Below are 25236 nucleotides of genomic sequence, written 5' to 3'. Positions count from 1 at the left end.
GAGTTTCCAGGCAACAGTACAGGGTGACGAACCTGAGTGAAGCCCAGCATACTCCCTGAGTTGAAGAGATAAAGCTGAGTCTAGGGAGACCAAAGCAGCTAGAATCTTTAGGACAAAGTGCCACAGGAGAGAGAAAACTCTGGAGATCGTCACGGGGTCCCTCATAAGTATTCAGAAAAGTGCTGATTACTTTTGGCCCTGGAAAGAACCAGCCAAAAGCATAAAAGAGAACAGTACTTGATACTCATACAAGATGGGGAACAGTTCATGGGACGTTTTGAGTAGAGAATCAGCACAGTCATATTCTTCAGTAATGGCAAATAACCTAGACTAAATAGTGCTCTGGTCCTGCCTGAAAGAAAAACAAGACCCAAAGGGATCACACTGTTTCCAAATAACTTAAGTGCATCCTAGAACAAAGTTTAAGGAAATTTACAGGAATACAAAAATATCCAGGACCCAACAAGGTAAAATTTACAATGTCTAGTAGCCTATCAGGGATTGCCAGGCATACAAACAGACAGAAAAACAATAGCTTTAATGAGACTAATCAACTGAAACTGATTCAGAACTTACACACAGATATTAGAATTAGCAGAGGATGATAGTAAACAACTATTGTAACTTTTTCATATGTTCAGAATTTAAGGGGAGACATGGAAGATACTTAAAAGACCCAAATTAAACTTCTAAAGATAAAAACTTTATTATCTGAGATGAACAGATACACTAGATGGGATTAATGGCAGAGTAGAAGAAAATATTAGTGGATTTGGAGACATAGCATTGGAAATGATCCAAAAAGAAACACACAGAGGAAAGCAAACAAACAATAAGCCAAACAAACAAATGAAAACCTCAGAGCATCAGTAAGTGATGGGTTACTTCAAGTTGACTAATAAGTATATAATTGGCATCCCTGTGGGGCCAGGGCCAGGGGTGGTGGTGGCAGAGGAAGTGAAGGGAGAAGGGGCAGACAGAATGTGTTTGAAGAAATAATGGCTGAAAAATTCCCAGTTTTGGTGAAAAGTAATACCCCACAGATCCAAGAACCCAACAAACCATAAGCACAAGAAACATGAATTTAAAAAACTACACCAAAACATATCATAATGAAATTGTGATGTGATAAAACTAGTGATAAAGAGAAAAAATACATTAAAAATAAAGATGACAGCCCATTTGTTATTGGAAACCATGCAAATGAGGCACCAGTGGAGCACTATCTTTAAAGTACTCAAAGATAAAGAAAAAAATAAGCTGAATACAAATCACACTTTGATAATTGTTCAAGCAGTGTCAAACTTATAACCATGTAATAAATAGACACTGTATGACGATGTCCTATCTACAGGCAGTATAACAAAGCTACATTTATGGGTTGTTATCCTCAGATAGAAGGAAAAATCACCCACCAGTCATTCTCAAGTAAAGAGGCCTTTTCTAACCCTCTGATACCAATATCGGCAACTTTATTTCTAAGGCCATCATTGTTTCTGATTAAAAATGGACTAAGTTCACACATAGGGCAATAGCCTCCTAAAGCCTGTATCCTAAAGCCTGATGAGCTCTTACATGCAGATGCTACCATAGAAACACTATAATTAAGTCCTTGCTCTGTGCTGATTTAGGTTTCACCCATTGGTTTCCCATGCGTCTTTTAAATATTTATTTTGCAGCTTATTCCAATGATAGTATGTTAAAAACCTCTTCCTGGGTCTAGGGGTGAAGACTTCCTCTTGCTGTATTCTTTTGCATATATTCCCCTTTCAGTTTTGTTTCACTTACAATTCTTTCATACGGAGTCTCATTTCAGATGGTACACCTCTCAACTTGTACATCTGAACCACTTCAAATTAGGCAAAGGGCAAACTGTCACAACTTATTCTGTTTTCCCTATTCTGCAACCCCATACATTTAAGTGGCTCATCTTTCAAGGCATGGTGAACCAGACATATATCTAGTCTTGGAAACAAAAGCAAACTACAAGCCATCTTTTCCTCATGTCCAAATTAATTACTACATGATGGGCATTAAAATACTATAATCCAAACTCCTATACCATACTCCTATACAGCTTGTGAGCAGAAACCTCCTAAAGGATCTCTGCACCCTCTGAGATATGTACAGACAGGAAAACATCAGAAATAAACGTATGGCAGAGGCTTGATGGCACTTACCTTTATAGCTGCAGTTCCCAAACCTCTGTGAAGGAAACCAAAAGTTAGAAAGCAGCAGTTCCAAGGGGCCTACAGAAAGGAGATGTGGAGAGGTCATAATGACTGATAGTCAGAACAGATTTTTAGCACTTAGTATGAAGCAGGCAGTGTCCTAAGTATTTTACATACATTAATTTATTTAAAATTCCCAACAACCCTATAAAGCAGGTACTATTACTCTCATTTCACAGTGAAAGTAGGTAACTAAAGCAAGGTCACCATGATGGAACCAGAATTTGAACCCTATCAGTCTGACTCTGGAGCCCACACTCTCACTCTTCCGTCGTCTTTCAAGAAATAGCGTGATAAGGAAGAGCACTGGTTAAAGGCTAAATACCTGATTAGTGCCTTCTCCCCTCACTCATTACCTCACTATCCTGGATACTGGGGATAAATGCCACCCACTTTGTCGGCCTTACAGATCATCTGAGAAACAAGTATATAATTTTACAAAATATTTTTACAAGTGTTAGGCAAACATAAAGCATACACAGGAATTAAAAGAGCAGCAGTGTGTGAGGGGGCTTAGAAGAGTAGTGTATTAAGTAGGAAGGCAAGGAAGAATGATGCTTAAAAAAGGCTGTGAACATTGTAGAGGCAGAGAATAGCCACCAGTGCCTTTCTTCATGGTTACTATTAGTTGCTTCTCAGCACTCACTTCTCAGGCCAAGGGATCTTGGCCCAAAAGTAAAACAGTTCATCTGAGAGTTTTCATTCCCATGTTAATAAAGGATTGAAAAGTTGAACTAAATAGCCTTTTTGTTCATCTCTTATACTTAGAATAAGAAGTTAAGCAGTCATAAATAAAGGATCAAAAGCGAATTTATTTATGTTGCTTATAATTTAAAAACTCAAGAAGACAGATTCAGAGAAACCCTAGCTTACTGATTAGGACATCCTAAAAACAGATGCCTTTAGTTTTAAAAAAGAATGAAACAGGAAGGAGGGAAGGAAAATACCCACCTTCATCATGAAGTAAAGAATGGAAAACTGCCTCTACCTTAATAATTCTGAGAGCATTAATTTCTTTGCAAGTTTTTCCAGAGCCTTGGCTGTTTCATCCCCAGCAGTAGTGTACAGAGGCTGAGTGAGCACATCTGTCCTGCTGTAATTAAGGCTGCAGAGCAGAGCAGATCAGCAGGTGCAAAATTCTCATCCTTCAACTTGACTCTTAAACTGCTTGTGCTCTTGTAACTTCAAGCCTAAACTTGTTAAAAGTAAGATTTGGAAGGTCATTAGTCTGTAACAGGGGTTAGGCACTGCAGACGTTTCTTTAAAGCAAATTAGAAACAGCTACCTAGCACATATTGGCCATTTTAAGATGTTGCCATTTCATTTTCCACGGGAGAGAAAGCCATTAATTCATCCACATGAGGATGATATTGAAGCCAGACTGGAAGACTTCTTTTCTCTTAAGAAAAACCAGCCTTTTCAGTAACGGAAAGAGCTTCAGGTCTCTTACCCAGCCCTTCTTTAATGTAATTTAGGTGCTCCGAGATTCTCTGATACAAAGGGCTCAAGCATCAATAAAGTTTTGTCTTATTTTCTTGTTAGAAATTTATCTGTAGGAGAATTTGAATTGTAGTCACCTTCTTCCAAAGAGCTGAAGCAGCAAAACCTCTCTGCAAAACTAGTTCCATTTAAAATGTTTCAATGCAATCCTGCCAGATCCTAAAATAATTATAGTTTAAAAAGGCAGATGTGGCTTTGGGTCTGAACAAGTTTTATCCTACTATACCTTTTCACAGGGTGGGAAGACAGATCAGCAGCATTAGCTGGGTACCAAGAAAACATAGCAAGATAGAGGCCATCCATTTCTCTAGTAACTCCAAAAAGAAAGGTGCAATGCCTAGGGAAAGATCAGATTACATTAGGGACAGTGACACTACCTGTTTGGCATAGAGGTTCCAGCGCTGGCCAGGGAACCAGCTTTCCTCCCTGAGCACTATTAATGCTTGTATCAGTTGAATTATTTGAAATTTTGAGTCAATACGGTCACTACTTTTTGAATGCCTGTTGTAGGAATTAAGAAAAATGGCTGTCTGGGGCCAGGCACAATGGCTTACGCCTGCAATCCCAGCACTTTGGGAGGCCAAGGCGGGCAGATCACTGGAGGTCAGGGGATCAAGACCATCCTGGCCAACATGGTGAAACCCAATCTCTATTAAAAATACAAAAATTAGCCTGGCATGGTGGCACGCACCTGTAATCTCAGCTACTCGGGGGGCTGAAGCAGGAGAATCACTTGAACCCAGGAGCCAGAGGTTGCAGTGAGCCAAGATTGTGCCATTGCACTCCAGCCTGACCTACAGAGCAAGACTCTGTCAAAACAAAGGTGGGGGGCAGGTGGAGACAGAGAGAGGAGCGTGAGAGGAGAGAGAGGGGAGAGGGACAGAGAGACAGGAGGAGAGAGAGGGGAGAGGGTCAGAGAGACGGGAGGAGAGAGAGAGGGGAGAGAGAAAAGATAGCTGGCTGGCTGAGCCAATAGAAGAGGATTTTGTAGCTCAACAACTCCTGAGGAAGAAAATATTCCTACTGATGGAGGGCAGATGCTGTAGACCTTCCAAATACATAGCCAGTCTACAGTGCCATCCAGGCCACCTGCTAAAGTTTTATAAATTATTTATTAGCTGTGGCTATATAAAGTATAGATGAATGGAAGACCTTCAGGCCTGATCTTAGAGATACTCCTTATTAGTAAAGTTCAGGCATTTGCTGTGGTAGGGGAGGGTTTCTGGCAAGAGGACCAAGTTGTCTCTTATATGCAGGCATTACTGATACTGGTGTTATACGGAATGGGCCTCTCTCAAATTCTGCTCTAACAGAAGTTTAGAAAAGTCCTTTGGAGGACAGGTAAGTGTAGTCAGTAATCCACTTAGTTCAACTTACTGTTCATATCCTTCTGTCATAAACACTAGATCCAATTCCTGTTTCAAAAAAGTTGAACCTACCTGTCTCCTGGCTATCAGTAAAACTCTTTTACCTGTAATTGTGTCAAGCATCTAAAACTTTCATGTAAACATTTGAATTAAAAATCTAGTTGGTATTAGGGCACTCTGGGGCCAAGTATTGTCTAAGATGTCAGGCTTACCCCTCCCAATAAAGTAGACAGCATCATGGCCCAGACTTCTGACATTCATGAGCCCTAGGAGATGGGATATACAAGTGTCTTTAGAAACACTAAAGAGCTTGTGTACATCCTTGTGTACATTGGGATAAGTACTCCCTGCACATACAACCTCAAGGTATTCATATTTATACTTTGCCAGCCATCAGTCTCTCTCTCATGCACACACACATGCATATGCACAAATGTGGTAACGGAGACAGAACTTTTGCTCATATTTTTTTAATGTATCACAATGAGCAGGAAACATACTTGATGAAATATTTTCAAAGGAGTATATTCAATTACCATCTACAATCAACTTAACTATGACAACAAAGTTTTTGTGACAAATTTTTTTTTCAGTTTGAAAGTTCCATGTGGTTCTGTTTGTTAGTCTCCATGTATTTTGGTACAGTTCGAGATCAGCATTGTTACAGTAACAAAAAAGCTAACAAGACTACATTATAGAAAAACACCAAGAACATCATTTTTGGTTTCACTTGCTCTATTTTTTTTGTTTTTTGTTTTTTGTTTTTTTTCTTTTTGTACATTGCAAAGGCTGTTCATATACCTCTTCACCTCAGGGTCACGTTCATTTATGCTTTCTTTCCTACCCAAACTTGCCCCCCTCCCCCCGAAGAAAGTAAACAAACAAACAAAAAAACTAGTCAAAGCTTTGTTTCACAGTGGGCAGTATCTCGGCGCCAACAAATATTCAACTCAATTTATGCTTCTATTTAAAATGTTTTAATTTATTATTTAAAAAAAATATATGTCCATGAACATCAAGTGCACTGGCTTGGGTCACTGCCTCTCTCTCCTGCAACTTCCTGCCATGCCTGATAAACTCAGGTTTAAACACATGCCGTCTGTTTTACTTTATTTTCAGTTGTGTAAAACTTTGGCCACATTCATCTCTTTACCTTTTAATTAAAAAAAATTCCTAGATGTATTAAGCTTTTCCTTGTGTAGAGGTGTGGTTTTTGGAAGGATGGAGAAAAGATGGGTGATGTAACTCCCATTCTGTGGGTCAGTATGGGGCTATGACAGACTGGTGTCTAGCACCAACCCACACTATAGGGAGAAAACCAAAAAATAAGTGTCAATGGAGGTGAATAACTAATTTAGAAAGCTAGTGGAAATATATCCTACCCAGCTACCTACGATGCAGCAGACAGGAATAAATTCCCCGAGTGAGATCAATTTAAACAGTTGAGCATTGTAGTGAACTCTTGCTTTGTGAATAGTACTGGTCATAGCCACGGTGGCTGTCAGCCCACAAACATCTAACTCATGTTTGACCTCTAATGTTCACCATCACTGACTGCTTTGCTACTTCTGGGTTAGTGCTGAGAATTTTTCTTGCTTTTTTGAATGAACATGTACGTGGGTGGTAGAGTTGTAGAGAAAAGCATTAAGGGTGCAACCCACTCCAGGCTGAAACAATCACATAGCCCCTCTGAGAACACTGGGTGGGTGGAAGCGTGCTCAGCCAATCTATTCAACCATCTTATTGTCGCCAAACACACCCACAGCTCAAGGCATGATGTAACAAAACACTTGACAGTCACTCTGCCTCACAGAGGGAGGATGGCATGGTAGCTCCCCCCCACAAAAAAAACCCAAACCATCAGGGAGGGGCATAAAAATTATAAAGAAAAGAACTTAAAAGTTGAGGGGGGAGGGAAAGGGATAGAAATTGCACTATTACCAAGCAATATCAATCATTTTTAAAAACAACGTTTCAGAAAAGACCTAGCAGAATTTGTCAGGTAAAGCTAGTGTTAAATTGTTAACTGATATCACATAGAGAACCAAAAACAAAATTTTTTTTTCTATATGGTACAGACACAGAGTAACATACAACAGTTAAATGGCAAAAAATATATATATATTTCATAGAGTTACAAACAAGATAAAATAATGGAAAACAAAAAACTGTACAACTTTAAAATTTAAAAATGTTCATCTCAAACACAGGGAGAAATATAAGATTTCTTGTTAAAAGGAAACAGCTTGTTAAAACAGTAAATGTTTTGCGTACTTGCTTTTGACACCTTATGCTACAACTGGATACTGGTATGAATAGTTAGATGGTATTTAGTATTTCTACTTAAAAAAAAAAACAATTAAAAAAGGAATTTGCACTGTGCATCAGCCTAGTTAGAAATATGTACAACATTTCAGGATCTACTATTTCATTAAACTAAAAACAAATTCATAAAAATAAAATAGTCCCGGCTAAAAAAGAAAAAAAGAAAAAAATCCATTTTCAGATCTTGGAATGCTCCAGTCTTTTGCAAAGTCGATGAGTGGCTTCAGCACTGGGGAAAGAAGCCCGAAAGGTGACCAATGGAACCTGCATTCACAGTCTTCAAAGTTCCCTTTTGAAACATAAGGAAGAAAATGAAGGGGAGAAGGATTTCACACTTTAGGGGCAAGGGGAGATGGTTTCTCTTGATGTTTGGCTATGAAAGTGAAACAGCAAAGTATCTATTTGTCTCCAAAATCTATGTTGTTTTAGCAGCACAAAGTTTTCAAAGTTCAGACCGTTTATTTTTTTTACATGAGAAAGGTTGTGTGTTGCGTTGTGTGTTACAGGAACATGGATATTAACATAAACAAGTGCCTCACATACGATTCCTTTTTTGCTTTCTGTACGTTGCTATCTGCTGCTTTGTTGGCTGCGCTCTGGATCACTCGCCGCTCAGACTGCCTAACACAAGGACAAAACTTTGAAGTAAAAAATGTGTCTTTTGGTATATGGAATTGTCATTAACAGTTGCCCCTCTGCGTGCAGAAGAAGCACATAACAACCTGGGAATCTTTTGTTTTTCTCTTTCTTTTATTAAACTAAGTCTTGTTTGTTTAAATCAGAAACAAATTCTCAAGTAACAAGAACCCTTTCCCTTTTTTCTGCACCAGCAGTGAAAGGGTGTGTCTTTGGATTTTATTTAAAGCATGAAATTTCTTTTTCTGAGAGAGGAAAGAAAAAACAAACACAAAACCAAAAACCAAATCCCTAACCAAAAACTTTTTTAGAAAAGAAAAGTACACAGCCAATTACACAAATGGAAACAAATGCTTTAGTATAGGAAAAGAATATTTGAAGCATCTACCAAACAAGGAGGAAAAGAAGGGGTACAAAGAAAAGCCAAAAGAAGGGTAAATAAAAAATAAATGCACAAGGCTAACAGACACAGGTAACTATGATTATATGCCTTTAAAAAGTTTCAACTCCCCAACCAAAAATAATCTGTGAGGATCCTAATGACCCCTAGAATCCCTTGAAATTCTTTCTTTAGTTTTATAAAATAATTCTGCAGCTCCCTCTAAGAAATGAAGGCAGCTACCTTAAGTGGGAGATTATAGAATATGGGAGGTGGGACAAGGAAAGAGAAAGTGGAATTAAGGGACAAAGGGGAGAAAAGCTTAGGCGAATCAACGGATTGCAATCTATTTGCTAGGAATGAACAAGACAACATCAAATGAGGAGCTGTCAGCTGGACCATACAAAAAGCTAAATGTACACAAAAGGTTTTTTTTTTTCCTTTTAAATCTACCATACTGCTTCAGTTCATTTCCAATGCAACAATCTACTCAACACCAAAAATGGTCATAGCTATCATAAATACAGAAAGTCAGTTTTTAAAACTTATTTTTTTAAGCTACAAGTCCTCAACACTCTTTGTGTATGTGGGTTTTTTTTTTTTTTTCTGAAAGTGGGAGTGCTTAACTTTTCCCCTTGAAATTGGCTTCAGCAGAAAAGCTATCGTTAAAAATCCCCAGAAAGCTAAAGCAGTTCACATTGTTTTTCTCGAATACTTTCTGCCCGTTTTTAAATTAACAAAACAAAAAATCTTTTCTGGAACCAAAAAAAAAACAAAAAAAAAAAAAACTGAAAAATATATAAAACAATGATTCTGAAAACAGAACAAAGTGTGAGCGATTGACCTGAGAATAAAAAGACATTACATTTCTTTTTTTCTTTTAGCAAGCCATTGGTATCTGAATGCTAAGATAGCAAGAAATTTAAAACTGTAACAAGGTGGACTGCTTTCCCATACAGTGCATGCCGGGCTCCTCTGTGCTATCAGCGTGGGGCGTTTATTGAAAAGGGGCAAATATACAAGGGGTTTAAGCTCCAAAGACATTAGGGAGGCCCTGCGGACTTGTTTCCCAGACCAATAGTACCTTCAAAAGGACACAATGCAACAGGGTTAGGGCATTTTTTTTTTTTTTTAAATATTAAAAGAAAAAAAGACAATGTAAAATCACCGGCATAGATAGGTATATGGGAAAACAACCCACGCTTTTTCTTTTTTTTCTTTTTTTTTTTTTTTGTTGTTTTTTGTTTTTTTTTGTTTGTTTTTTTTTTTGTTTTTTGGTTAGAAGCTTTGGAATTGCAGTTAGTCTATTTTGAAATTGGTTTGTTATTAATTTTTGTATTTAAATTCATTTGTTTGTATTGTTCATCTTCAAAGCTTACAATCTGAAGGTGTCCGTTCCTACACTGGTCAGACCACTGTCCTTGGGGCAGCTGGGGTCTTTGGGACCCTCCACCGGGCTCGCCGGTCCGTCGGACTTTTGGCTGAGATCCGTGTCAGACTCCTCCGAATAGTCGTCTGTTGGCATCGAGGGCTGAACCCCTGAGGTGCTGCATGAACTTGAGGTAACCGTTGAAGATGAGGAGAGAGGAGGAAAAGAAGGGGGCTTCGCTGCCGAAGCCCGGGAGACCACTTGCGGCCAAGACTTCCTGGAGGCGTGGGGGGAAGCGGAGGAGGGGGCGGCGGCCGACGGGGGAGGGGGGCTGTCGTTTGAGTGAGCGGCAGACTGCGAGGTAGATGCGGTGCTAGGATCGGGGAAGCAGGCAGAGTGAGGTAATAAACTAGGGTGCTCTTTGGCGTTTCTTGCTGCTCTCGTGATTGTTCTGTGTTTGTGCAAGGCCGACTCGAGATGTTGACTCAGAGCTTCCTCCCCACAGAGCGCGCTCTCGCACGCCAGGCAGTGGTACGAGCCGCCGCCGCCGCCACCACCGCCGCCACTGCCGCCGCCGCCGGTGGGGACGTGAAGCACCATCTCTTGCAGGTTCACCACAGACTGGCCGAAGAAGCAGAGGGACTTCAGGTGGCTCCTCGCCGCCTCCTCGTCGCCGAAGCCCGCCTGGCACTTGCGGCAGACCAACTTGTACTGCACCTTTGGAACAATGAAGGGGTCGTAGAGGGAGTCTGCACTTTTGCTTTCTGCTTCTGGCTCTTCAGGGGGTTTCGGCAGGAGGGGGGACACCTCACGGGGGGCGTTTTTCTGTTCTTCTGGTTTGGGGGATTCTTTGGCAGGGTCTTTGTCTGGGGAAGCAGCCCCCGGGGGGACTGGGGTTTGACTTGCTTTGGGCTGCTGCTGCTGCACTTTTTGCTGCTGCTGCTGCTGTAGTTGCCGCTGCTGCTGCTGCTGAATTGCCTCCTGCAGACTCTGCTGGTATTGCTGGTACTGCTGCAGTAGGGAGCCCGGGGACAGCCCCATCAGGGCCTGCGAGAGTGCAGGGCTGTAGGGGAACAGGCCTTCCATGCCATACATAGGCTGCAGGTACCCGCTCTGCAGGGCGCCAGGGATCTGGGGAGCATAATAAGGAGAAAAGCCCGGTACAAAGTAAGGAAGGAACTGGCTTGTGAGCAACGCTGTGGGGTCCGAAGTCAAGGCTGCCTGCAGGGCCTGCAGCTGTGCGGGGTCCACCGCATACTCCATGGTGGGCAGCGGGGCTGAGATCGTGGCTGCAGCTGCCGTGGGGGCCTCTCCTTTCTCCTTCTTGGGGACAGGCAGGGGTTCCCCTTTCCCTTTGTGTGTCTTTTCCTTCTCCTTTACTTTCTCACTGTCTTTGTCCTTCCGTTGCTGCTGCTGTTGCTGTGGGAGCTGTGGTGTGGGTGGCGGCTGGGCTGCTGGCGGCGGGGGAGGCTGCTGCACCTGTGGCTGCTGCTGGGGCTGGGGGGGTTGCTGAGGGGCCATCGCCATGGTGGCTTGTGCTGGGGTTGGGGAGCTCAGCGACGCTGAGGACGGTTTATTTGGTAATCCAGATGTGGGGAGGCCAGGGGAAGGAACAGTTGTGCTGGGCAGACCCATCAAGTTCGGCTTAGGAGACGTTAAAGCTGAAAGGAATGGAGACAGAAACAGAAATCACCAGTCAGTCTGCGCGTGGGTAGGGCTGAAGCTCAAGACATTTTACCAGTGTCACTGGCACACAGTCTGAGATGTCAAGGCTTGAAGACTTCTCTCAAAACCAATGTTTACAACAGAAGTATCCCATCAAGCTCAGGGCTGGACAGCCTGTATTCTAATGAGGACTCAGTCCTGGGTCAGCTCCCATACTCCTCCTTCCAGCCAATATACTTCCAGCACCTTCCTGCCCAATGTGCCACACCTGCTAGTTCACATTTTCTCAGCCAAGCACTCCCACCTACCATTCACGCTACCCAATTACAATTAGTCTGGAGGCCCCAAAGCTAGCTGTTTCTAGCTGGGGCCCATTTGCACCAAAGGCCTTTACCAAAGCATCACAGAAAAAGTATGGCCATGAGGCCCAGAGAAGTTACCTGGAGGAGACAGGCAACAGGAGAAGGGAGAAAAGAACAAAGGCAAGAAAGCTAGTAAGGGCCCAAGGCCACATGAAGAAGCAAAACAGGCTTCACATGTGTTCCTCCTCTCTGACCTCTGTTGCAGCAGCTGACTGGATGCTTTGGGAGGGTAGAGAGAAGAGGTGAATGGGAAAGTATGGAGGAAGGGCCTGGGAAGAAATAAGAATCCATTCAGGGAAAACTGCTCCAGTGCCTTGGCCCAGCTGATCTGCTTCAACAAGTCTATTGAACAGTGTAACCATCTAGGCATACGATTCTGGAGACTACTGGAGAAATGACCACCTTCTCTTCCTGCCTGTTTGAATGATACACAGGAGGGCCAATAGAACTGTAGATGGTTGAGAAGCCACCACAGGAAAAGGAGAAAAGCCATGTCACAAACGGAATAGCCCAAGGTACTGACACCAATTTCTAACACATCACAACCTACTCGAAGCACCACTGTCTATGGATAGCAAGGGTCTCTGACCATGTCACCAGGCCCTCATGGACTAGGCCCCATCCTTTATCATACTCACCCCTAATCTACCACCACTCCCTGCAACACCTTCACTGACCCTAGAGCCTAATACCCTCCCCTGACCCATAGCTATCTCCTGGTTTAAGTCTTCAGTTCCAAGGTAATGGAAGAGGGTGTTGCTACGGATGGTACTCCAAGCTTCAGGTATGTTGAGACTAGCAAGACAGCAGGGAAAGACACCATGAGGGGTGGGGTGCAGAGTGTGCTGGATGATGGAAGCTGAGAAAAGAAAAGAGGATCCCACAGGCAACACCTCTGTATTCACCACATCCAAGAAACTAGATGGTATATACATCTCTTCAGAGGACACCAAAATGCAAAATCAAAACAGTCCTAAAGCCCTTCAGTATTTCATCTGGACCACTCTGCCAGAAAGCTGGAGAAGGAGTTCCATAACATAACCCTGAGAAAAAAACACTCTGAAGCCCAGATCTGGGGGAAGACTGCTGATTTCTGGCTATCGAGGCACCGTGTTCACTATCAAAACCCTCATATTTCAGATGAAAAGAACAAGACTGCTTCAAGTTGCCAATCCGATAAATCTCCATTAATATGGGATAGCCAAGGAGGAAGATTCCTTCAGCATCACATCATCCAGTGTCCTCAGTGCACATAAGACACCAGAGAAGATATGTGTGACTCCAAAAAGCTTAGTAAAAACTTGATTAAATTGGCACAAACGAGACAGAGTAGATTATGCGTTCTAAACTTGGGACATGGCTCTGTCTCCACTAGGCAATGGGCCTTCTAAGTTTTAGGTTTGGGGCCAGAGCGAAAAGATCAGTGGGGCAAGGAAGGAATATCTAGAGATTTCCTCATCTCCATGGCTTCAGGCTTTTAGGAGAAAGATTCAGGTCAGAAAGCCTTAAACTGTGTACCTTCAACTGATGGTCTATGTAAGAGGTTCAAATTTTAAGAGATTTCACGAATCTCTACTATTTACCAAGCCCTGCCCTAGCCATGCTACAGTAGCTCAACACACTCACAATTCTGTGACCTCCTTGTTCCCCCAAGACTTACTCATACAACTCTGGAATCACACAGGCCCTGTGGAATTATGGTAACACACATCAGACGTGTGACCCTGGGCCTGTCAGTTGAACTCCTGGAACCTCAGCTTTCCACAACAGATGGTTACAAGAATTAAATGAAATACCATATTCATAGAAAAAGCTTACCATTGGGCCTGACCTATAATAGATGCTTAATAAATACAAGTTCATTCCTTCCCTCCCATTCCAGATCCAGTGCTCTTGAGAACAATGTTACAGTCAGATGATGAACTGGGGCAGTCTGGCTGCCCTGAATAAGAGCATATCTTTCTAGCTTGAGTCCACGCTAAGTGGTCAGAACCTGAGTAACACTAAACATATACCTGTTGACTGACTGGCTCATATTGGGTGTTGTGGAAGGACATAGCACTGGGAGCCCGGAGGCCTGGGTGGGAGCTCTAGCTCCTACCCTAGCTTGTTGAATGGTCTTGACCTCTCTGGGCCTCAGTTTTCTCATCTGTAAAACAAGGGGAATAAATCAGACATTCTGATTCTACTTTTTTCACATTACTGTGATGTGTCAAACCTTCCCAAGCCCCTCTGCCAAGGTCCTGGGCTACAGGGATAACTAAGTGCTTCGCTAGTTTCTGTAGTTTTTTTCCTGGCTATGTGTAGCTGTTTTTCTGTGACATGACTTGTCAACACATATAAGCAACAACAACTTATTCTTAATTGAGTAAGAAACAGGGACCAGGAATGCAGTAGGCTCATGTTTGGTAAGATACCACACAAAATGTAAAATGTGGAGCTAATTCAACCAGAAACTAGGACTGCTGTGGGAAGCAGGAGCGCTGCTTTAACCCCAGGTAACAGGAACACATTTTGAAGGCAAGGTGGCTTTTGGAGCGGTTCTCCTTTGGTGAACGGGAAGTAATCAATTCAGGCCATCGTCGGGGGAATTGGCTGACTTGTGTCTAATCCTTGCAGGACCCTGGAGGTGAAGGTCCAATTTAGCAAAGATGGCTGGATCCAGAGAAGATGTGAGGACAGAGAAGGAGAAACAAGAGAGGTATGTAGGAAAAGCTGCAAAACTCCTTATTAAGTGAGACTGTATGAGCACCAAGTATGTATGATTCTGAATGATCAGGAGCAAGGAAAGGGAAATGGGCAAAAGGAAAAAAAAAAAAAAAAAGAGGTGACTGAGGACCTCTGAAATATGCAGCAGTACTTTAATAGAACCATGTTCCCCAATACGAGATCCCTGGTCAATGCATTCAAGTAAAAAGGTCGTCTTGTTAGAAACTAACAGCCACTATTGTTCTGGCTGGAAGAGAAAACTCCAACAGTAAGGATCCACCACATGAAAGCTTCTTTCTGATAGCAGTTCTTCAGCCACAGTAACTCTCTCGAGAAGGCAGGGACCTTAGGTGAGGGCAAAGAGTTGATTTAAATGCTCTTAGACCAGTTTTCTTAGGGCATAATCCAGAATTAGCTATGACTAATTCAGGTGTCTTATATTTACAACAAATATCCAGACAGGATCAGCATTTCCACAAGGACTGAATGAAAGGGTGTATGATAGAAACTTATTTCTTGAAATATTCCAGAAATTAGTATACCAGGACCCTCAAGCTTTTCCCTATTGTAGGGCGTAAGAGAGGTTTCAAAGGAGACTGTTCCAACCAGAAGGTCCCACCCCTGACACACCAGCAGTGTGTGTCAAGACTTAAGCAAACTCAAGTCTTGTTGCTTTTAGAGAACTAGAAAGAGAAGCTTCCCACCTGCCCAGCACTCAGAGGGTCTGGGTGGTAGCCACATAACGGAATGCTGAATGGGCAGCTATTCACCTCTGAAACAATCCCCTGGAGCAGAACCCACCTGTGTTGGATGGAGTAAAGCCTGGCAAGGAGGGGCTGTTGAGGCCCGGGAGCAACACGGGAGGAATGCCCTGGAGCGCTGGATATGCAGTAGGAAGGTTAAGGGCCTGAAGAGGGGTGTTGTCAAACATCCCTTGCTGCTGAGCTGCCAGTCCAAGGACCTCATTGGCCTTTTTAATCCGGTCCAACTCTTGTTGAGCCATCAACTGACGTACGGTGGCTGGGTCAAAGTATTCTTTCTCCTTGTCCAACTGGCTTCCAATGGTGTCTTTAACTTTGGAGATATGCTGTTGGGAAAAGATATGGTCACGTACAGACAGCCGAGCGCTGTACTTGATGCCACACAAAGTGCACTCTGTTTTGGGTCCCTCGTAACTCGTTTGGTTTATACCAAAATGCTTGGCCATGCTTAACTTGGACTTCTTTTCTTTTGCCCGGGCATTCTGGAACCAGACCTGAACAACTCTCTTTGGCAGTCCAATGTCATTGCCCAGGACCTCACACTCCAGCATAGTGGGTGTCCTGTAGTCATTAAAGCATGACTTGAGGACCTTCAGCTGCAGATTGGTCATTTGAGTGCGAAAACGTTTCTGCCCAGGCCGATCCCCGCTGTCACCAGATTTGCCTGCAGATCCACTAGCGCCAGGACTTGGGGAGCAGGGGTCTGCAAGGCTTGAGGTTTCACTGTAGTCCACTGTACCTTCATTGTCATATTCCTTGCTATAAAAGCTCGGGGCAGGGCTGACCAGACCAGATGACAACCGATCTTCATACTCAGACATTGCCATCATGGCCGCTTTGGTCAACCCTTCATTGGGTGCAGAAGAGGATTTGGTTTCAGTTACTATTCCCGTTGCACTGTCGTTATCTGCATTGCCCTCGTCTCCAGTTGTGGTATCTGTGATTGCTGTGTTGACGGAGGAACAGTCATCATTGTCCAGCTTAGTTTGGTCAAAGTTTAGATTAACTGAGGACATGGAAGGGCTTTCAAAGTCTTCAATCCCTTCCACCTTAATGGAGGAAGGGCTAAGAAGAGTTCTCGGTGACAACTCCATGGTTTTACTCACGGGTGAGAGGGGGACACCCTGACCATCAGTACTGCTTGGGGGTAGGTGGGAAAAGCTAGTTCCGTCAAAAATATCTCCTTTCATCTGGAGTCCCCCATCACAGTCTAAGAGCATCGCAGACAGTGTTAGGTTGTAGCCAGCTCTCTTGGCTTCATGCCAGTGACGGGACCGGATGTGAGCCTCAAGAGCAGTCTTGGCTTTGAAGAGCGCTCTGCAAAAAGGGCATCTCCTGTGGGCCTGAGCTGGGCCCACAGCCCGGAACTGTCCTTTCCTTTCCCGAGCTCTGGTGTTCTGAAACCATACTTGCACCACACGTTTCTTCAAGCCCACCTCGTGCGCAATATGATCCAACATCTTTCGAGTCGGATTGGAGTCCAGTAGATACTTCTGGTAGAGAATTTCTAGTTGTTCTGGTGTGATGGTTGTTCTCAAACGCTTGTCTCTCTGAGGCTCTTCTCCTCCTGTCCCACTGTCATTTTCACCAGGGCTTGCACTGGCCTTTTCCTCCAGCTTCCTCTTGAGAGTGTTCATCGTGGAGGTTGGAGTTGAAGGAGAAGTGGCAGAGCTTGCCGGAATCTGAGGTATGGCCCCAGAGAGCAGCTGGCTGGCCAGGAGTGGGTTACTGGGATCAAAAAGCATGAAAGGCATATCCAGTGACCTGTCCAAAAACTGGGGGTGGATGAACTGGTTCTGTGCACTCAGGAAGTGGAGCTGCTGATGCTCCTGCCAGTGCTCAAATGATGGAAATGCCAACTTACACTGGTCACACTGGTAAGGGATTAGCTGAGGAGGTAGGTTTGCCAGCTGCTGAGGAGTTGATGTGTGGAGGGGCTTGAGGGGCAGGTGGGAGAGCTGGGAAGGGCTGGGACTCGACTGGGGTAAGGGGCACTGCGGAGGGGGTGCTTGCGGAGGAGGCTGTGGCAGCGAAGGCAGGGACGCCAGCTGGGCGAGCTTCTGCTGTGGGGTATTGGTCTTCTGCTGCTCGGGCTGCTCTTGCTGCTGCAGCTCTGGCTTTGGTTGTCCTTGCTTTTCTTGGGTTTGGTTTGGCTGGGTACTGGGAGCTTCCACCAGCTTTGGTTTCTCATCACTTGCCTCTGTTTTTGAATTGAAGGTGGCCAGGTCCTCGGCCTCTACTGCAAGCTGCAAGAAAGCGGAGGAAGCTGCATTATTGGCTGATGGTGCTGGGGCGCTGTAAGCCTGTGAGGGCATCGGGGTGCTGCAGGAGGAGCTGGTAGGTGTCAGGATTTCCATGGCATCCATGGAATCCTCATTTTGGCTGTCATCCTGCCCCTCCTCATCCTCATCCTTGTAACACAGCTTCTTCTGGTGTTTGATGAGATCAAAGATGCGCTGAAACACCAGGCTACATTTTTTGCACTGGTAGTTCAAGTTGCTTGTTCGAATATATCTGTCATTTGTGAGCTCACGCCGCTCTCCATCTTTGCCCTCTCCCTGATTCTCGTAATTCTTCCTGGCCTTCTGTCGGGCATTCTGAAACCACACCACTATGACTCGGGTTGGAAGGTTCAGTAAATTAGAGAGTTGCTCAAATTCATCATCCTTTGGGTAAGCATTGGCATCAAAGAAGTCCTGTAAGACCCTCAGCTGGTAGTCCGTAAACCTTGTTCTTGAAGACCTCTTGCTTCCCCAGTATTCCTGCTTCGGAGGTTCCGGCGAAGGGGGCCGGGAGTCAATCTTGAGCTCCTCCAGGCTGGTGATAGGAGGATTACTAAAGTTGTAAGGAGAGTCCTTGTTACGCTGCCTCTCTTTGAAGAGAGTGTTCCTGAACCAGTGCTTGATCACTTTCTGCGGCAACCCGGACTTGTCTGCCATCTCTTTGATTTGCTCTTCACTGGGGGAGTTGTTAATGTCAAAATATTGCCGCAAGACTCGGAGCTGATCATCCGTGATCCTGGTGCGAGGCCTCTTGTTCTGCTGCTGCAGCAGGGTTGGATTGAGCTGATGCTGGTACAGCTGGGCCAGGTCCGCAGGCAGAGGCTCCACAGGTCCCAGCTGTGGGGGCAGCTGAGCTGGCAAGGTCTGCAGCGGCATCGTCTGCATCATCAGTGGCGAGAAGATGGGCAGCTCCATGGGCATGGAGAGCTGGGTGAGTGGCACAGATGGCTGGGCCGGTGCAATCGTAGGTGAGGTAATGGGTGGGGCTGACACAGGGATGGCTGGCGTGGACGCTGGCTGAGGTGGTGCTGTCGGAAGTGGGGGTGGAGGGGGCGGAGGGGGAGGTGGTGGTGGCTCTGGGGTCTGGGGCCTCAGTGGGTACAGTTTATCGTAGTGGTCTCTGTACTGTTTGGCAAACCTCTCGAGCTGTTTGAAGGGAAAGTAATTCTGATGAACATGCTCTTGATGACTCTTTAAAATCAAGATGTTGGAAAACAACTTGCCACAGGACTCACACTCGAGCTTTTCCAGGTTCTCTCCCTGCTCAGTCTTCCCATTCTTTTTCTGCACCTTCTGCTTGTTCTCATTATACTGAATGACCAACTCAAAGCCAAAGTTCTCCAGCAGGGCCTTGGTGGCATTCCCTCTGGCATCTGAAGCGATGCGTGGAGGGAGCATGGAAGGCTCAGAACTACCCCCTGGTGCCAACTCTTTCTTCTCTTTGGCCTTCAAGGCATCTGGCTGTGTTTCCTTCGGACCGGTGTTGCTCTCCGCCACCTCGGCACCATCCCTCTCTCTCTGGCTTTCTTTTTCCTTTTCTTTGATGACCAATTTGTTCTTCTTTTCTGGGTGCTGGCTTGGCTGAAGGAGCGTGGAGTGACTCTGGGCTAGAGAGAGTTGGTTCTGCTGCTGCTGTAAGATCTGCTGGTGGCTCTGCTGTGGGACCTGAACCTGAGCCTTCAGATCTTCCAGCAGGCCTGGGCCCGTCCCCGTCAGCGTCAGTGCCCCACTGGTCACTGGCAAGCTCACCTCGGGGTTGAGCTGGAACTCCGCACTAGGGATGTAGAAAGGGAAGAGGAGGTGCTGCTGCTGCTGTAGCTGAAGCAGGGTCTCAGTGGTCATGGGGAAGTGAGGAAGGAGGGTGGGGTTAAACAGCTGAGACTGGATCAGGGCAGCCTGCTGCTGCAGCTCCTGCTGCAAGTGAGCTTGAACTTGGGCCTGGGCCAGGGTTTGTGCTTGTTGTTGTTGCTGCTGTTGCTGCTGCTGTTGCTGCTGCTGCCTGGATGCAATCATGTCTGCCAGTTTCTTCCGATTGGCCTCCTTGGGCTCTGAAGGGGAAGCAATGTTGGCACCAATAGGATTCCCCAGGGGTGGCATCCCTACACCCTCAGTGGGCACTTGGCTCAGTAAGTTGGAACTTGGAGCGATGCCAGCACTGCTTGGATTGGAGGTGGTAAAGGTGTTACTGCCACTGGTGCTCACAGGACTTGGCGTGGAGGAGCTCAGGGAGATACTGCTGCTGTTCCCAGTCCCGTTGCTACTGCCACTTGCAGCCTCCAGCTTGGCTGCCCGGGCCTTGGTTTGATGTAACACAGACCTCATGTGGATCTCCAGAGTGGAACTCTGGCTGTAGGCCACATTACAAGTGTTACACTTAAAAGGTTTGTTGTCTGGGCTGCTGGTGGGTTCTGGCTGACCGGTTGCTGATTCTTGAAGGGCTCTCTTTAACTTATGCAGGTGGGAGACAGAATTGTAGTGTACTAGCAGGATATTCTTTTGAGTGAAAGATTCCTTGCAGACGGTACACTTGTAAGGGCGAGAAGGGTCTAGGAATTTTTCCATAGTAAAATTGGGACCTTTTCTGAAAGGCAGAGCTCTCTTTGGCTCTGAGCCTGAGTCTTCTTGTACTGACCCAGAGTCACTGCCCGTTGGGCTCTGTTTATCTTCCAAGTCACTCTCTTCCTCCTTGTCTTCCTCAACAATTATGGTATGGTCCTCGGCCAGGGTGGGATCTCCCATTGCCAGCAGGTCCCCATTGGCCAGAAGGCCACCATAAAGCTGTTGGATGTCAGCCTCACTCAGCTCCAAGTGGCTTGTCTCGAGGTGCTTCTTCAGAGCCTGGAAAGTTCGGAAACTGCGCTGACAAAGACAGCACATGGTGGCAGCTCTGATCACATGGTACTGGGAATGGAGCTGCAACTTTTCAATGGTCTTGAAGGCCAGACTACACTGATTACAGCGGTACTTGTACACATGGCGATCTGACACCGGCAGCTGAGGCCTCTTGGCATGCACTTCATTGAAATGCGTCTGAAGGGCAGCAGAAGTTTTGAAAACCTGGTTGCAACCCTTCTTCCAGCAGAGGAAGCCTGAGTCTTCTCTCACAGAGCCTGGGTCGGCAGGGGAGGGTTTCAAATCTCCGCTTTGCTCTGTGCTCGTGGATTGCAAGATGTTCTTTCCCAGATCCTCTGAGGTTTCTGTGGAAAAAAAACATCAAACCCACAGATAAAGAAGGCTTTGTTTCAAGGATGGCACCCAGAGCGGTCTACCTAACCAGGCCTCATGAACACAGAATCTGATGAAGAGGGAAGTGCCCAACCTGAATGACAGAATCTCCGTGGAGCGCCTCCTGCTTCCTTTTGTTCCCCCAGTAGAGCACATATTATAAACAGGGTGCACATGAACAGAGATGAATAAAAGGAAATACAAAAAGTTTCAATGAATAATAGACCCATGTCATATCACAGATCTAACAGTCTTTTAAATAGCATTTAATTGCTTGACTCAGAATCCTCAATTTCTCAAGAACTGGTTTGAAGGTTACTGATCTTAGACTGGATTTCCCTTTTATGTTCATCTTTTATGTAATAAGAATTTAGCACAGTAGATCTGAAGTGTAGAATATGTGAATTAATGCTGTTCTAAGTTATAGGGAATTTTTTGTAAGAACTGCTGAATGCTGTAATGTAAGAAATTCAGGGGCCAGGTGCAGTGGCTCACACCTGTAATACCAGCACTTTGGGAGGCCGAGGCGAGCAGTTATCGAGGTCAGGAGATCAAGATCATCCTGGCCAATATAGTGAAACCCTGTCTTTACTAAAAACACACAAAAAAATAGCTGGGCATGGTGGCACATGCCTGTAGTCCCAGCTACTCGGGAGGCTGAGGCAGGAGAGTTGCTTGAACTCAGGAGGCGGAGATTGCAGTGAGCCCAGATCGCACCACTGCGCTACAACCTGGGCAACAGTGTGAGACTGTTTCAAAAAAAAAGAAATTCGGGGATACGTGTTTTCAGGCATTTAATTTCTTGTGACTTCTGATTGCCATCTCTATTGTATAAACAATGAACAAGTGTTCAATCATTTAAAATATATAAATTTTTTTCCTACAATGAGATAATCATACCATCAGGTCATTTGCCCATTCTCTAAGATGGAAAACTCACAAGAAAGAGAGGAGGCAGAGCAGTAGTGTGCCCAAACTCTTCCCAACTTAGAGGTGAAAGATGGACAGCCTCACAGAGGTCTAACCATCCATCTAGCTAGTAAATACTATGTGGCACCAACTGTGGCAGCATACATGTCTACAACAATGTTCTTTCCGATGGCACTTCTGTGCTTCATCCTAAGGCAAGCCCAGAAAACTCAGAACGAAAGACAACTAATCCAGTGTACCTAAAAATCAACCCACAAGTCCCTACTAATTAAGTCCTCAGAGATGATACAGTGTTTAATGGCTTAGGATGGTGGGGCCTATTGACTTGAGTCTTTTATTCACTCCGTAATTGTATAATCTAAGAGGATGTATGTGTGTCTCTGCCAAAATTCCACTGGTTGTCATACTGATTTTCTCTCACTTTAAACAATGGGAGTAATATACAAATAAATGCCAAGAACCAGAGTATAAGGTAGCTGATGACAGTGCCCCTCATCTCCTGATCAGTTACATTCACCTTAAGAGTATTGTAAAGAATTCCTGAAAACCCTTCTCCATGAACATTTTGCCATTCCATCTTGTTTCAGGTTCTTGGGGTCAAGAATAATGGTACTGACCAGGCTGCTTTCCTGCCTCTTCCAAACTGGAATTCCCATCTCGATCTGGAACAGCTGCTGGAAGGAACATGCTGCTGGGCATCACCATCTCAGGAGTGGTCACCTGAGGAGCAAGAGCAAGGACAGTCAAATGGAGAGGAAAGAGACACAAAATAGGAAATGTTTAAAAATTATTTAATAAGCAAAATTACCCTTCACCAGTATAAAGCTAGAGGTGTCACTTTTCATAGCTCACTGAAGATTCATGTTTATTAGACAAAGCTCACATCAGTCAAAAGTGTTTCTACGGTTACATTCTGGACATAATTAGCAGTGCACACTTGAAGAATAATCTTATTATTAATATTTTTCCTTTATGCGGAATTTTGACTTTGATCACTGACAATGTTTTGTCATGGGCTGTGAAACTTCTTGTGCAACCAATTAGGTAGATAAGTTGAAAGGCCCACCTTAAGCTGCTGAAAACATAATAAGGGCCCTAATTAAATCATACCTAGTAAAGTACACTGTAATCTTGAAGCAGAGAGCATTGTAGTACTGTTTTCAAAATGTATTCAGGCAAGAAGAGGAGGGAGTAAGAGTGAAGGAAAGGGTAAGAAGAAAAGAAGAGAACAAAGGGAAGGCTAAGGACACGCAGACATGCTAGCAGATTTTCCAGGAAACAACATTTGTAACCCTTTACAAGCTGATATCAAGCACAAGCAAGCCATTTTTTTGTGACTCACTTAAGCCCACGATTTCTTCTGGACTCTCTGCCCAAGGTACACAACATCAGAGGGAACCTCTGGCCAATGTCCCAGCCATAGAGGGTGGCCTGCACAGCATTCTATAACAGGGTAGCCACACCTTGACCATGGCCATTGTTTCTAAACATAGTAATTCTGGAAATTGCCTGGATGCAAATAGCTGCAATTTTATGGCAGATCCTCAGATATTTCTCTAGGCCTCCCAGCCATACAGCCAGAAGCCTGTCCAGACAAGTTATCATTTGCCCTATGTTAATGTGATCAACAGTCTTCGATACCAATGGAAGGATCAAATGTTCTTCATTCAAACAGAAGCAACATCCTTTTGCCTGATACGGGGTGGGAAGGGTAGGTGGCGATATTTCAAATGAATCAGAAACCACCTCCCATTTGATGACAGCTGGAGAAATGGACTGACGCAGAAGTTACAGGACCAGAAACTACAATCACCACTAACCTTTCTACATGGCTCCCAGCCCCACTTGGAGACATTTTTCCATCAAACACAACCATACTGCACAGCCATCTTCACTATCTGTTGCAAAGACTGGAATACTTAGATTTCTCTTCAAAATTAATGTTTTAAATACATTACTATTAATTTTTAATGGTGTGAAAATCCTAGCCTTGCCCAAAATAGCTACTGACATGTCCATTAGAATATCAGCGATAGGCTTGATGACTAGAGGAAACCCAGACAGCCACCCTCATCAACATAAGATAACTCCCCATCACATTTAGGGGTATTAAAATTATTTTAGCAACCCAGATGCCAACGGGTGCAAAAAGTAAGCCACAGGCTCTATGGAGAACCACTCTGAGAAACACTATGTTTATGAAGAGCAGGTGTGTGGCAGGTGAATGTGTGTGACATCTCATTCTTGCCCCCACAGACATCTGCGCCACACACAAAGCTCATCGGCAGCTGGTTAAAGCTAGCTGTTGATGAATCGTTAGGAAGGGAGTGGAGATTGCCAAACTCATTCCATCTATTTTCTTTTTAATAGAAGGTATTTCTGACCAGTGTGGTTGGGGAGTCCAGCGGGAATCCAAGAAGTGAAAGGTCACCGATTAATTTATAGTCTTCAGCCGAGGGGGAGCACGAGGTTGGGGGTAAGAGGGGGAGAAAGGGAAAGGAAAAAAGACTCCCCCCAACCTCCTTTCTCGGTTGTAGCTGCAGGATCAGTCTTTTCCCGGGATCTTTAGGAATTATGAAAAATGAATCATGAGAAATAAAAAAAAAGCCCTACAGAGTAAAAAAGAATAAAATTATCTAACACCTCAGCTGCACATCATTATAGAAAACTGTGGGCTTTTCATACGCATTACAGTAAGGCAGACATCCCCTCTAACAGACTCAGTACGACGGATCAGTAATTGTTTTCATACACTTTAATTAGAAAAACTCAGATGGCTATGAATAATAATGGAAAAGAGAGACTTTTGCACTTGAAAGGTTGAAGTCAATCAAGTGTGAATGACGGCAAAAAAGAAAAAAAAAAAAAAAGACACCAATTCATCAGTCCTCTGTTGTCTCGCTGAGACTTTAATCATAATTCCTGATTGGGATTCAAGAAGGCAGTAAGCAGCGGTTCTTTGTCTGCCTTCACCTTCCATCAATTAAGTCTCCCCGAAATATAATCATCAACCTCACATCCTCCTCTGCATCTTAATCTGGGCCTCCAAACCTGTAAGCCATGCCCCATATGTGTTTAAGTAACTACTTTTATCCACCTGCATCTTCTCATCTATAGTGTACCCCACCTCTCCCTGGAAAAAAAAAAAAAAAAGGCGGCAGGTTGGTATATGAAATTTTCATGGGCAAGAAATTCCCAGGAGGCAAAGAGGAAGATCCCTAAAGAGAATCCTGAGGATCTAGAAATTCAAGTGGGGTCTATCTGCACATGTGTCTGAACAGAGGTTAAGAATGGAAGCTACTGGAGGGCCTGATGTCAGCAATCAGACACTAATTCCCGTGCCTTTGCCCATTCTTCCATCTCCTACCAGCTTCCAAAGCTTTTCACTCAAAGCTTTCATGCTTTATCTTAAAAGAGCCATAAACATAATCCTGCCAACAGAGCGCACTGAGGAGTCCTTCTGCTCACTGAGGTGATATATCCAAAAGCAGATTT

General features: G+C 44.5%; 1 protein-coding gene and 1 long non-coding RNA gene across 6 annotated transcripts in view; one reads left to right on the top strand and one right to left on the bottom strand.

The window, feature by feature from the left end:
* Positions 1–5552: 5552 nt before the first annotated feature.
* Positions 5553–25236, bottom strand: part of ZFHX3 (zinc finger homeobox 3) — a 279630-nt gene continuing 259946 nt past the window's right edge. For all 4 annotated transcript variants that reach the window (XM_032283837.1, XM_032283836.1, XM_032283839.1 and 1 more), the window contains 3 exons: positions 22359–22461; positions 15345–20783; positions 5553–11468 (listed from right to left, as the gene is read on the bottom strand). In XM_032283837.1, the coding sequence (XP_032139728.1) occupies positions 9814–11468; positions 15345–20783; positions 22359–22461 (7197 nt within the window). In that variant the 3' untranslated portion in view covers positions 5553–9813. The remainder of the gene's footprint in view (positions 11469–15344; positions 20784–22358; positions 22462–25236) is intronic.
* Positions 9909–25155, top strand: LOC116555324. 2 transcript variants are annotated; one of them, XR_004270478.1, is made up of 4 exons: positions 9909–10000; positions 10313–10515; positions 12269–14535; positions 22329–25155. It is a non-coding gene; the product is annotated as an uncharacterized LOC116555324 (long non-coding RNA). The 2 variants fall into 2 exon arrangements; XR_004270477.1 differs by lacking the exons at positions 9909–10000; positions 10313–10515 and having other exon boundaries at positions 11468–14535.

The sequence above is a fragment of the Sapajus apella genome, unplaced genomic scaffold, assembly GCF_009761245.1.
Source record: "Sapajus apella isolate SASKATOON/1434 unplaced genomic scaffold, GSC_monkey_1.0 scaffold15, whole genome shotgun sequence".
Classification (NCBI taxonomy): Eukaryota; Metazoa; Chordata; class Mammalia; order Primates; family Cebidae; genus Sapajus; species Sapajus apella.
The sequence above is the reverse complement of the archived record's forward strand: the minus strand, read 5'-3'. Positions and strand labels throughout refer to the sequence as shown.